Source organism: Rhagoletis zephyria, unplaced genomic scaffold (genome assembly GCF_001687245.7).
Source record: "Rhagoletis zephyria isolate East Lansing unplaced genomic scaffold, Rhagoletis_zephyria_1.1 Rzeph_scaffold_00361, whole genome shotgun sequence".
NCBI classification, from domain to species: domain Eukaryota; kingdom Metazoa; phylum Arthropoda; class Insecta; order Diptera; family Tephritidae; genus Rhagoletis; species Rhagoletis zephyria.
This window is the reverse complement of record NW_016157445.1, coordinates 199,486-211,670: the sequence shown is the minus strand read 5'-3', so window position 1 is coordinate 211,670 and position 12,185 is coordinate 199,486. Positions and strand designations below refer to the sequence as shown.

At 33.4% G+C, this 12,185-nt stretch overlaps 1 protein-coding gene across 1 annotated transcript in view; it reads right to left on the bottom strand.

Annotated features, from left to right (window-relative positions):
- Positions 1 to 12,185, bottom strand: part of LOC108359232 (uncharacterized) — a gene marked incomplete at its 3' end in the record, with an annotated part of 264,353 nt that overhangs the window by 68,094 nt on the left and 184,074 nt on the right. Inside the window, exon 8 of the mRNA XM_017610986.1 lies at positions 521 to 626. Coding sequence (XP_017466475.1) covers positions 521 to 626 — 106 coding nt within the window. The remainder of the gene's footprint in view (positions 1 to 520; positions 627 to 12,185) is intronic.

The following is a 12,185-nucleotide window of genomic DNA, read 5'->3' as shown; positions in this document are numbered from 1 at the left end:
TTCTATTTAGCTGCCCTTTGTCCACTTTTGATTTCAATGTTTCCCTTTTTTCTTTGCTTATTTCTGTTTTTTTTTTTTTGTTTTTCAACTAAGTAACAGTTTTTATTTTTCTTCTTGCCACAGTCCAACCCTTCGTGCACTTTGAATCAGTTAGCAAAAGATAAAACTACTTGGCATTGAAGCTGGTCAATGCGGCGTAAAGTGTTTACTACCAACTGCTGCGCTTAGTTAATTTTCTATCTAATTTTAAGCATTGCTCCCTTGTTTTGCTTACTTTTAACTGAATTGTGTAAAAAGTCCTTTTGGCGCGTTAGAGGGGGGAAAAAAGAAAAAATCTTTCTCCAAGTTGCATGCATTCGTTTTGCCTATTTTGGTTTGTTCGCTTGCAACACTTTTAAGTTGTATTCGTTTTTTTTTGTTTTTGTTGCGACCAATCTTTTTTTAGTTTCGCTTTTAATCCTCCAATTTTCTAATTTTCTCCATTTTAAGTTAAGATAGTTAAAATGTTTTTCGTTCTTACCTTACACGTGTAAATGCCTTCGTCCATGCGATTTGCTTTTGTTATACCCAAAATGGCAGTGAAAGTATCTTTTGTTTCCGGTGGTAGAACGGTGGTCCAAATTTCTCTGAAATTAAAGAATAATTTTGTTTTTCAATTGCGTTTTGTAGGCACTGCTTAAATAAAAGAATTTCCTTAGCAATTTTTAGTGATATTATTTACTTGGTTTTTCAAAGACACAACTTAATTAACGCAACTGATTCAGAGGAAATAAATCATTTTCAAGAAGGTCACATTTTCTCTGCTCCTTTTTAACTTTATACCAAGTGCACATTCAGAACTAACTCGAAACCACAACCTTTGCAAAATACTTTTGTTTTGCACCAAAATTGTGATTCTAAATATTTTATTTGTATATGCTTAATAGTTTTTAATGAAAACCTTATAAATATACACTTTTTCGAAGATGGTTGAATACGGTTGAATCAAACAAAATGTACTTAACCTTCTCATGGCCGATGTTGCCTATAGGTAACAATGACATATTGATTTATAAATCTTGTTGGTTGAAATATTTTTTCTAATAGATTGTTTTATGCGACACTTTGGAATTCTGTGCAGGCAAAAGGATGTCTAGCTCGTGCAATCTTATTTGTAACTAGCATTCTGAAATAAATAAAAAAATCAGTATTTTTTGCATTTTTACATTTTGGAATGCAGGGAATTTTTTATATATTTTTTTTTTTTTGTTTACTTAAAGATTGTAATACAATCAATTCGGGCATGAAACGCTTAACACTTGTTTTTTAGAAATATTTTTGAGCAGAGCTGAAACCTATAAAAATCATTTAGCTTGTGTTCCCAAGCCACGATGTAGCAATACAGATTATTTAGTAGAGTAGGATTGTTTTCGATTTAAACGCGAGCTCATTGATCAAGTGACTGGAAAAGGTTGCCTGCCATAAAGAGTTCAAACATAAATGTGAAAGCATTCGCCTTGAAATGCGTGCCAGTTGTAAAAGTGTCTCATTGATGCGATTAGCATAAATTTGTAGAACAAAGCGCCGCTAATAAATCTACAAACATATGTATGTATGTATGTATGCATGTTCACAGATAAGCGAATGCTGAGTCTACTAAAAGCTGACCTACAAATTCACGCAAATCACGAGTGTACTTACTTGCAAATTACATGGTAAATGTGTCATTTATACACACATTTACAGTGATTCAAACAAGTGTTCACATATTGATTTTTTTTTTTTACCAATCACAATGTTCTTCAAATAAAATTTTTTGTTGTTATTTTTTATAAAAATAGTGTTCATGCGTTAACCAAAATCACATACATCAATACTTTATACACACTTCGAAAGAATTAAAAAAAATTTCAACAGTTTTATAGCCCATAAAATTGTAATAAATAAGTGCAAGTTTCAAGCGTTTAAAAAATCACGATAATTTTAAAAAATTTTTTTTGTTGATGGCTTTTGTGTATGTTTTTTTTTTTAAATAAGAACTGCAATCTATAAAAAACTAAATTTTTTAAAACTTAATTTAACTTGAAAAACATTGAGAATAGCTAAAAAAAATTAACATGTGAATGTTTCTTTGAGTCACTGTATGTAAAAATACTTACATATGCTTGCCGTTGTGCTCATGTGTGATTTTGTCACCATTAGCAAGCAACATTGCTAATTACTATTCAAAAACAAAGAGAAAAAGTATGTAGAGCGCTAGTTAGCTATGAACGTGATAATTCATCGTTGTGTGAATGCTTTTGAAATTTACATACAGATTTAAATACATATATGTACATTAGGGCGGTTCAACTTTGCAGCAGATATCAGTTCAAATACCAAAGTTAGTTTACTTTTAGGCCAGATTTTCAATGCCAATTTAAACTTAGATCACATAAACTGCATCCATATTCAAAATTCAAAAATTCAGATAGTCTAATATAAACCTCAAGCTCGCGCGTACCAATACTCATACATACACAAACATATATACGCACATACATATGCGTTTTTAAGTACATTAATAAACATTTAAGCATTTTTTTTGCCGTCATTGTTATTGCGTATAACGGCTGGTGGAATAAAGTCAAAGCGCACTTGAACTACGTGGCAGCATTTTTTGCTTTCATCATTTGCGTGGAAGTTCTCTGATTTATGTATATGCATTTTGTATAATTAGTAGAGAGATAGGCAACTTTTGACAATTTTTTATTTTTTATTGGAACGTTGTCACATGTCGAAAAGTGCATCTCATATTCGAGAGACCGTTTATCTTTTCAAAATAAAAGGTTTAAAAAATCAACACAACACAATTTTTATTTATTTTTATTTATTATTTGACAGACTCTTTGTTTAAAAAATTCATATTTACTGGAATTTACTGGAGCTGGTTGAAAACTTTGCTATTTGCCTACTTACAACGTCATATTAGTAGCCAAGAATGCTTAAAATTAGAAAATTCAATATTCATTCTTAGCCCCTATTCAATTTTAAATAAAAGTTTCTGGCTATACATATACATATATGTATGTATATGTACGCTAACTGTTATGTCGTAGTGTAGCATGCTGACGTAGCGGCCACAAATCTGTAGTAGGCCAGGAGCTGAGTTTCCACTAGAAATAAGAAATTACATTAATGTGCGCATGCTGATAAAAATACACATGCAAGTATGCATATCCCCATATACATATATACATAATACATTTGTAAACGTTGATACTAGAGCTGCTATAGAGCTAGTTTGACTATCGGTAGTCAAGTCCAACGATGTGTGTTACGATAGGCTTCAAGTTCACACACTTACTATAGATAGTTTCGACCCATTTCATATGTTTTTCTCAATCCATTTATTTTCCGTTATCTTGATTTTATAAATTTGTTTATTTTAGCGGCTCACAGTTGCATTTTAGTATCGAGAAATATTGCTAGAAATTCATTCGCCGTGTAAACAGTCAAAAAGCGATTTCAGAAAGTTTCCCTGCAATTCGCCTTTCGGAAATAAAAAACTTTCGATCGAAAGACACTTTATATGCAAGGTGCCACTGCTCATGAAACTGCTTTCTGAAATTTCTCAATTTGACAGTCCTTTGAAATATACTGCATTGCCACGTCTGACACGCTCTTAAGACGGCAATGTAACCTCTGCTATTTACACGCATAAAATAAAAAAATAGCTTTTAGAAATAATGCCATGAACCAACTAAACAAATCACCCAGCACGGCAACCATGTATTTGTAGTTGCATCTGAGAAAAAGAAATAATAGTTGATAACATCCTGGCGAAAAAATGACGTCACTGCAAAAAATGCAGAAATTATTTTTGAAGAAGGCTGCCATCTTTAATTCATCAATTTAACAAACAACTTATATAAAATATGTAAACATGAGTGTCAAAATAATGAGGTTTAAGCAAGCCTTAGTTCTAAAATATTTTTGAAAAGTGTTGCCCATGTTTAGAAATTCAGAGTCAATTTAAATATTTTTTTTTTTTAATATGGGTATCAAACTATGGGAGGTTAAAAAGTTTTACTTGGAAAATTTTGTTGAAAAGGGTTGCCACCCGTTTAGTAACTCAAAATTTAATTTACAATTTGACGAGTTAATTTAAATATTTAAATATGGGTATAAAACGGGGAGAGGGAGGTTAACGTAAGTTCCATTTCCAAAATATTTTTGAAGACGGTTGCCACCAATTAAAAAAATCTAGTTTAATTTTATGAAAAGTCAGATAAAGCGTTACAAAACAGTTGTCAAAATAAAGTAATAAAAGAAAGCCTTTCCTCAAAAATATTTCTGAGCAGGGTTGCTAACTGTTTTAAAAGTCAAATTTAACTTTGTTTAACTTAGGAAGGTTGGGAAGTTTTTACCGCAATGTTTTATTAATTATCGAAATAATAACAATGAATTACATTCATGGCTCTCATTTGAAAGTTGCTCGAGACAGGCTTAACTCAGTGGCATAGTGAATTTCTAAACGCTCAACGAGGTCTCATTTCAGAACGTTCAGCTAATCGACAACCTGATTTTCGGATATTTGGAACAACTTATGTATGAAATTTGATGTGAGTGTTTGTTCGTAGAACTGCTCCCAACTAAAAATGTAGATACATATTTATGTATGCAGAATATTTGCTCGCTTGATTGCCATTCGGTGAAAATTTCACGCTTAATGAAGGCATTACGGTGACTCAACATGCGAATGGATTTCAACTTTACCCCAAACATGATTCTCTCTAACAAACATGCACACACCACATACATACAAACATACATGTTTATTTATGTAAATATGAAGGTCTTATTTGTGCCCAGAACAAGTCATTGATGCCAGGGCTTATATGCAGCTTAACACATGAAAATACATAAAATATGTTGCAGTTCGTTCCGTTGAATTGGGAAATCAAGCGGAATGAAAACATGTAATCAAAAAAATACACTTCATTTATAACGGTGCGCAAATAACTACTTAAGACGGCATTTTTTATTTTTATTTTTGAAATAATAGTAGTATGCATGGAGAAGGGCTACTCTAATGCGAAAGTACAACTAAACCGAGCACTAATATTCACTTTGAACTCGAAACATAAAATTGGATTTATTGCTTATGAACTCTAACGATTCCAACCGACCATTAAGTACGTTTTCAACTAGCTTTCAGATAACATTGACATTGTTTTAGCTTCCTAACAGCAAACTAGGCTAAAAAGCCAAGTGCTGTGCATTGGAAATCCATTAGTGGCACATTTTCGAGAGCCAAACGCAACATCCGATGCATTGGTAGTAATTGCTGGCGGCTTTGATGCGGGTCGCTAACGTCGATTATTGCGACCGGTGTGCAAGTACATGGCATGATAATATATGTATATATTCATAAAATTTTGTTGTTTTTTTCTACAATGTAACCAAAATTTCAGGAAGGGACAGTGAAATATTTGTGGTACATTTAGCCTGAGGGCTCTCAAAACGGCTACTGGAGAGTTAGGAATGGTGAAAGCTAAAACTAAAAGCATCTACTTAAATGCGGTAGTCATTACAAAGAAAGTGAGTGCGAAAAGTCTAGCTATATTAAAAGATGTGCGAGGATGTACATATGTATTAAATTAAATACCTCTTTTAATTAAATGTGTCCTATGGAAAAATGTTTACGAATAATTTTTTTAAATAATTGCAAACATGGAAGCATTCAACGTAAACAGTTTTCTTCTTCACCATGAATATATCGACGCGAAATTTAATTATGTTAAAAAAAAAAATAAACTTCAAGTCGGTTCATATTTGGTGTAAATAAAAAAAATGCTCGAAATTTCTCAAACTTTGTTTTTAAGCTTTCACTTCCGATGTGGTATAACAAACAATTTTTTTTTTATGGAAAATTGATCTCGCATTTTAGAAAGCGAGAAGTTTAGAGATTTTTTTTTTAATACCAAAAAATACTTTAGAAAACCCGCATTTTAATTTTTACTATTCTTTGGAAGCCCATAACTCGAAAAATAGCCATCATATAAAGCAAAAAAAAAAAAAACAATTCGTATTTCACGCAGGTACAATTATCGAAAAAATATGAAGGGATTCTAAAGCATCACCCTTTCATCCCTGCTGCTTGACGCGAAATGCCCCATTTACACACGTTTTAGTACATATATTATAGTGCGAATAGGATAAAGTGAATGAGACATACCTACACTTTTGTACCTTTCATAAAATATATGTATGTATGTATACATAAGTATGTATGTATGTATGTACATGCATATGTGTTAGCGTATATTTACTATTTACACTCAGGTGCCAAAGCATGTAAAATAAAATTGTTTTGCAATAAGAACTTTGCCAATTGTAGTTGTTTTTGGTTATGTATTTATTTATACTTAATTAATGAAGTATATTTACATGCGTTGATGATTTTTATTAAAGTACTAAATTCTCGTACATATAAAGCAGACACAAACTATGTTTAGGCGCGTCTGCTAACACCAGGCGCCTAAATACATGCTATGTACTGCTGCATGTGCAAAAATTTCCTTTATGCAATTTAGGAAATTTTTGCACATGCACTTCTCAACTGCCATGTAATTGAACTTTCTTAAGTTCTAATTAGATGGCACTTCAAAGTATGCTCGGCCTAGTCTGATGCATCCTCCGGACACTGCTTCCGGAGCATTTTGCGGACTCTGCATGACTTACAACCATGCAGAGGTGGCAAACGAACTTTGCCATTGGCCACAGTGCCTACCCACCATTTTTGAACCAATAAATATTTTTTTTTATATAAATACATACATGCAAACATACCGGTCTCCCCTCTCACTGAGTTATTCAAACTACATACATATGTACATATATACGTATGATTTTTTTTTGTGCATAATAAATAACAAAATAGTATACGAACATCTCAGATGCTTGTTTGTGCACCCCCCGCACACATAAGCCATTTATAAAACTTACATTAAATAAAGCAGTAAACTTCTGTTTGCTGTGAATGAGTTTTTTATGAGCCACAATAGTACCATATTAGTAGTTATGTATGTATGTATGTAGTTATTTCTAAAAAGTAATATGCAAGCGCTTGGGTGCAATCGTAATTTATGGTTATATGACATTTATTTTATTTTGCATACACAATCTGGCTGTGATTTTGAGTTATGAGCCACTGTGGCTGTTGTCGCAAATGAATGCAACTCAAAGATTTCACAAGCAGCAGATGATTTTTATTGCAATTGCTGCAAAAGCTCAGCTCTTGCTTTTCTCACACATTTACTACATGCAATATAGCAACTGATGTGAATATGTTTATACCCTGCAAACCAAAGTTCCCGAAATCTTAAGGAAATCGTTAGGAGTATCTCATTTCCGTAACGATTTTTTTACGAATTTTCAAAAAAATTTATATGAAATGGTTGACACGAAATCGTAAAGAAATTTCTGTACGAAAAATAAAGAAAATTCTGAAAAAAGTCTGCAAGAAATTCTTCACATAGCAGCATTATTTTCATTTCTTCACCGATTTTCTTCCGAAATTTCGTAAAAGAATGGAAGTGTGCGTAATTTATTTCATTTTAGAAAATTCGGAAAAAAATCGGATGGGATCTTTCCGAATTCGTTAAAATTTCTTTACGATTCAGAATACTCTGAAAAAATGGTTTGCAGGGGTAAGTACATATGTGCACATTTACATCTGTATATGGATGTATGTTTGAATCAGATTTATGACAGGTAATTTGTGAGCAGCTTTATATAAACATAAATGCACTAGCAAATACCCGCTTACTTTCCGGCGCCTGAAAAGAACTTTTGCGTTGGCCATTGCAAAAATAGCGTCAGATTTCAAATCTTGCACACACTGTATAACTAATACATTAGACCAAGCCAAAAAAAAAAATGAAAATCCTGCAATGCAACCGGAATAAGACTCAAGTTTAAGCATTTGGTATAGTAATGATCCTCCATGAATCTCCCCTCTCTAGGATAATTGTAAGAGATCGGAGAACATTTCCACAAAATATGTATGTATGTAAAATATCTCGACATATTTGACTCATCTTTGGTTATGAAATTGAGCTAGAAGCTCATTTATTATAACTCAAATCACCATTCGCTTAAATCAATTTATCTTAGGCAATTTTCCCTTTCGAAAGTTATTCAAATAAAAAAAGTTGCCAAACTACTCACTTCGCCAATAGCCAATTTTCTGAATAGCTCATCAGTCAAGTCGCTTCCCCATTCTTGCGCCATACAAAAGAATTATGGAATATATTCGCGAAAAATTAACGAATTCCTGCAAAATGTAATTTATGCAAATCGATAGTTTACCATCATGAAAAAATATGCAATTTTCTGAATTTATGCAAACACGCGCATAATCGAAGGATGTGTCAAGAGTACAGCGGGAGCACAAAAACTTATGTTTTCGTCAGAAAACAAAACTTATGTTTTCGTCAGTTCAGCAAGACAAAAACAAAAAATGTCATTGCCTTTAACTGCTGCCTGCCTTGACTGCTTTCTGTGTTTTTTTTTTTTTTTTGTGTTGTCACCGCGGAAACACTTCCTCATTGTTTACTCGGCGTACACAAAATCAAGGCGCATTGGCACAATTTCCATACACAAAATGCAATTTACCCGCACACATTTCGAAACATGGATGTTTATCTACACTGCCAGCAAATTTTTTACAATATATGCAAAAAAATGTTTCTAATATTTTTCGAAATTTTTTTAGTTGAAGGTGTTTTGCCTTTTGCCATGTAAAGTATTTTCGAAAAAAAAAATTTGTGTATGGAAGAGACTGCGTGAAAAAAATTGCGAAAAATCAACGGTAATTCCTAGTTACTTAAAACTTGTACTTTGTTATAAAAACTTGATTGGGCCACAAATCTGCATGCTCAAAAAAATTCTAAAAAATCTGATTAAAAAGTTCAAAATTTGCATGAAAGTTTGCTGAATTTTCGTGAGTTTTGAACAAAGTTTAGGAATTATATTTTTATGTTTTTTGTTGTAGAATGAACCATATTTTTATCAAAATTTGGTGAAAAAATATTAGGAAAAACCTTGTTGCATATAATGTGAAAAATTTGCTGTGCCAATACTTTTGGCCGGCAGTGTATGAATGTGAACGCCTGTGTACGTTTGTGTGTGCGGTTTTTGCTTACTTTTATTTATGCAAAACTGCAGTAACTACTTTGCCATGCTTGACAGCCTTGTAACCCAGTGACAGATGGCTTTTCTTGTTTATTTTATTGGAGCATCTTGCTAAGGGTATTCACAATTTTAAAAATGTCCAGTCTACGTAAACTGTTAAGTTAAATGTTATATGTACATATCACTTTGTAGTTGAAAACATCATCCATATAGGAGCTGGTTTTTATGATATTAGGACAACCATATATACTTACAAGGATAAGGTCTCTAAAGCATAAATTAAAACAGAGAGCTTTTACCTTGTCCACGTCTATACAAATACATAGAAAGCTTAAGCAAGGTTTGCATGGGGGCGAGGTAGTGCTTATCAGTGTTCCAAAGGAATCTTCGCCTAAATTAATCTCACCTGATCCGTTGGTCTTATTAAATAAAGAGAGCGTGTATTGATTCTTCTTGGATAGTTTCGATTGAATAAATTTAGGGGTCGTAGTTTTAGACTAAAATTGTTTGAAGCAAATCGTTTCCAATTTTGGGCCGACGAGACTGCAGGCCATCTTGATTTGAGGTGTCGGTATTTAATTAGTCTCACTAGATGTCCTGAATGAAGGTCGTGCTCCGCCGTCGTTAGTCACATCTTCGACAGATTTGTTATCTTAAACTCTGTGTATATTTGGTCGTATGCCCCACGTCCAAGGAGATCCTGTAGTTCATATATATACATATTTCTTGTCTTCAGATATTCAGAGTAGGCAATGATAGTTTCTCAGGTATATTTGAGTCACGAAGCAGAAGCCACAGATTCGCAATAGAGAAGCACGACGAGGAGAAAGCAGCTGTCGGCTTGCCTTTGCTTTCACGCGCTGTAGTTAATATGCGTTTAACGTAAATTTTGCGGAATTCTCAAACTCGAAAGAAACCGTAATTTCACTCGATATATTTTATATGAATACCCACAAATTCCTATGGCTTACGTGTACATATGTATGTACTTATGTACATCGAGTATGTATACCAACTTTCATATTTTGAGAACATACAGGCCAACAATGAGCTTGCAATTTATTGCACACAAGCAAATTCAACTGGGCATGGCCAATGCTGATTACAACAATAAAGTCAAAGTTGATATTTTAGTAAAAGCAACAAACCAGAAAGCGGGTGATTACTGAAACGGCCCAGGAGAAGTTGAGCCGATCACACGAATGTACGCAAGACCCAACTATTGGGATTGGATTGGCCATTTGCTTGCCAGTTTAGGGTACACAATTTTGCGGGTCTTTTGAAGTAACAGCAAAATTAAGTTTACATTTTTCTTTCAACAATAGCAATGGTAGCTAACTTCTGTGATACAATGCGAACGTAATTGGTATTGACTGCCTGCGTTTAGGCGTACAGGCATGAATTGTGACTAGTTATGTGCACAAACGTGCATACATCTCGAGCACACATACAAAAATCTATGTCTATATGCATGGATAATGTGTGAACTAGCAAATGCTGGGCCGTAAGATACTCCTACTTAAGTGTCAGTCGCAGCTTTCGTTTGAAGTATAGGCCAATCAATTGACAAATGTGCTTTGCGTGCCAGGAAACCGTAAGTTAATCAAGCCTTTCTCCACACTTTTCACTCTTTTATTTTGGTTTATCTTTTACTTTTATCTTCGCTTAGCTTATTAGGAGTTTTTGGTGTTACCTCCAGTGTTGCCATTTTAGCCGTTTTCCGGTTAGATTTGCGATAGCAAACAGAGAAATTTCGGTTAAGCCGGCAGCTCATTTGTTGGCAGTTTTGTAAAAAAAAGTAGCCGTTTTTAGCCGATTGTGTGATTTCCCTTGTTTTCTTAAAATTCAAATATATATGTTTACATTTATGACTAAGCGACCCCAAATCTGAAATGGCTACTAGCCGTATCGCGAAGAAAATTTTCATGTCAGGCAGGGTTATATAAAATTAGGCCGATTTCGCTTATTTTCATTTTAAACGAATATTTTTTTTCTAAAGAAGGCCATAGCGGAAGTTTTCTTCATAAAATGTTTGTTATGAATGTCTTAAATTTTAGTGTGAAGTTTTATTCGCAAACTTAGAAAATAACGCATTGTTTCACTGTTTACTTAACACGCGTTTGTCTTTAGATATAGCGCGAACACCCAGAATAAATATTACAGATACATAGATATTGTCTTGCCAGATAGCGCATATTCAATTCTGCCTTAATTATAAAACATTGTTGCCCACTCGTAAAGGTTTAAGGTAAGGGAGAAAGGGATATTTTCAAGCACTATGTGCACGAATGTATTTTTGTAAACAAACTTTTTTGCTCAGAACTTATTTAAATTGCAAGAACCGAAGGCCAACTTGAAAATAAAATAACCAACACTGAAATGCGTCAAAATGAAAATAAAAGAGCACAAATTTCTATGTAAAGCAAAACTCTCTGGGAACCCTACAATACATCTTTCGCTCATATTACTGGTCATCTGCATGGAAAATCTGCACCTTTTTGGCATCATACTTTACATCAGAACTGAAGGGATTTGTGACAAATCTGACCAGTTCTTTTGTGTAAATGTGAATTTGCACCCCTTGTCAACATATGGCCTCGGTTGATGTTAACTTAAAGTCTTTGTTTTACTGCTTTAAATTTATGTGGATTGGTTTTTATTTGAGTGTATTGAAAATCGGTAAGTCAAGGCTTTTCTTGTGGGGAAGACAATAGATTTGTTGTTCGAAAATCCAGCGAGAATTATCACTCAAAATATCAGATAGCAAGGAAAAATGCTCCCCAATTCTCTCTCAAGTAGAGAAACTTGCAAATTTCTGCACGAACGAAAATTTGCAGGAATATGCAAGTTGCATTTCAAACAAAAGAAATTTGTATAGAATTTTTAAAATTCTTTCAGAGGGGCAAAAAACAGGATCAACGTGTATATTTCTTGTTAGTCCGACTTTCTTCAACATACGTTTCAATTTCTTTGTTGGGTTTCCTGTATCAACTCTGGTTGAGATTGCATTCAGATTACCAATATGT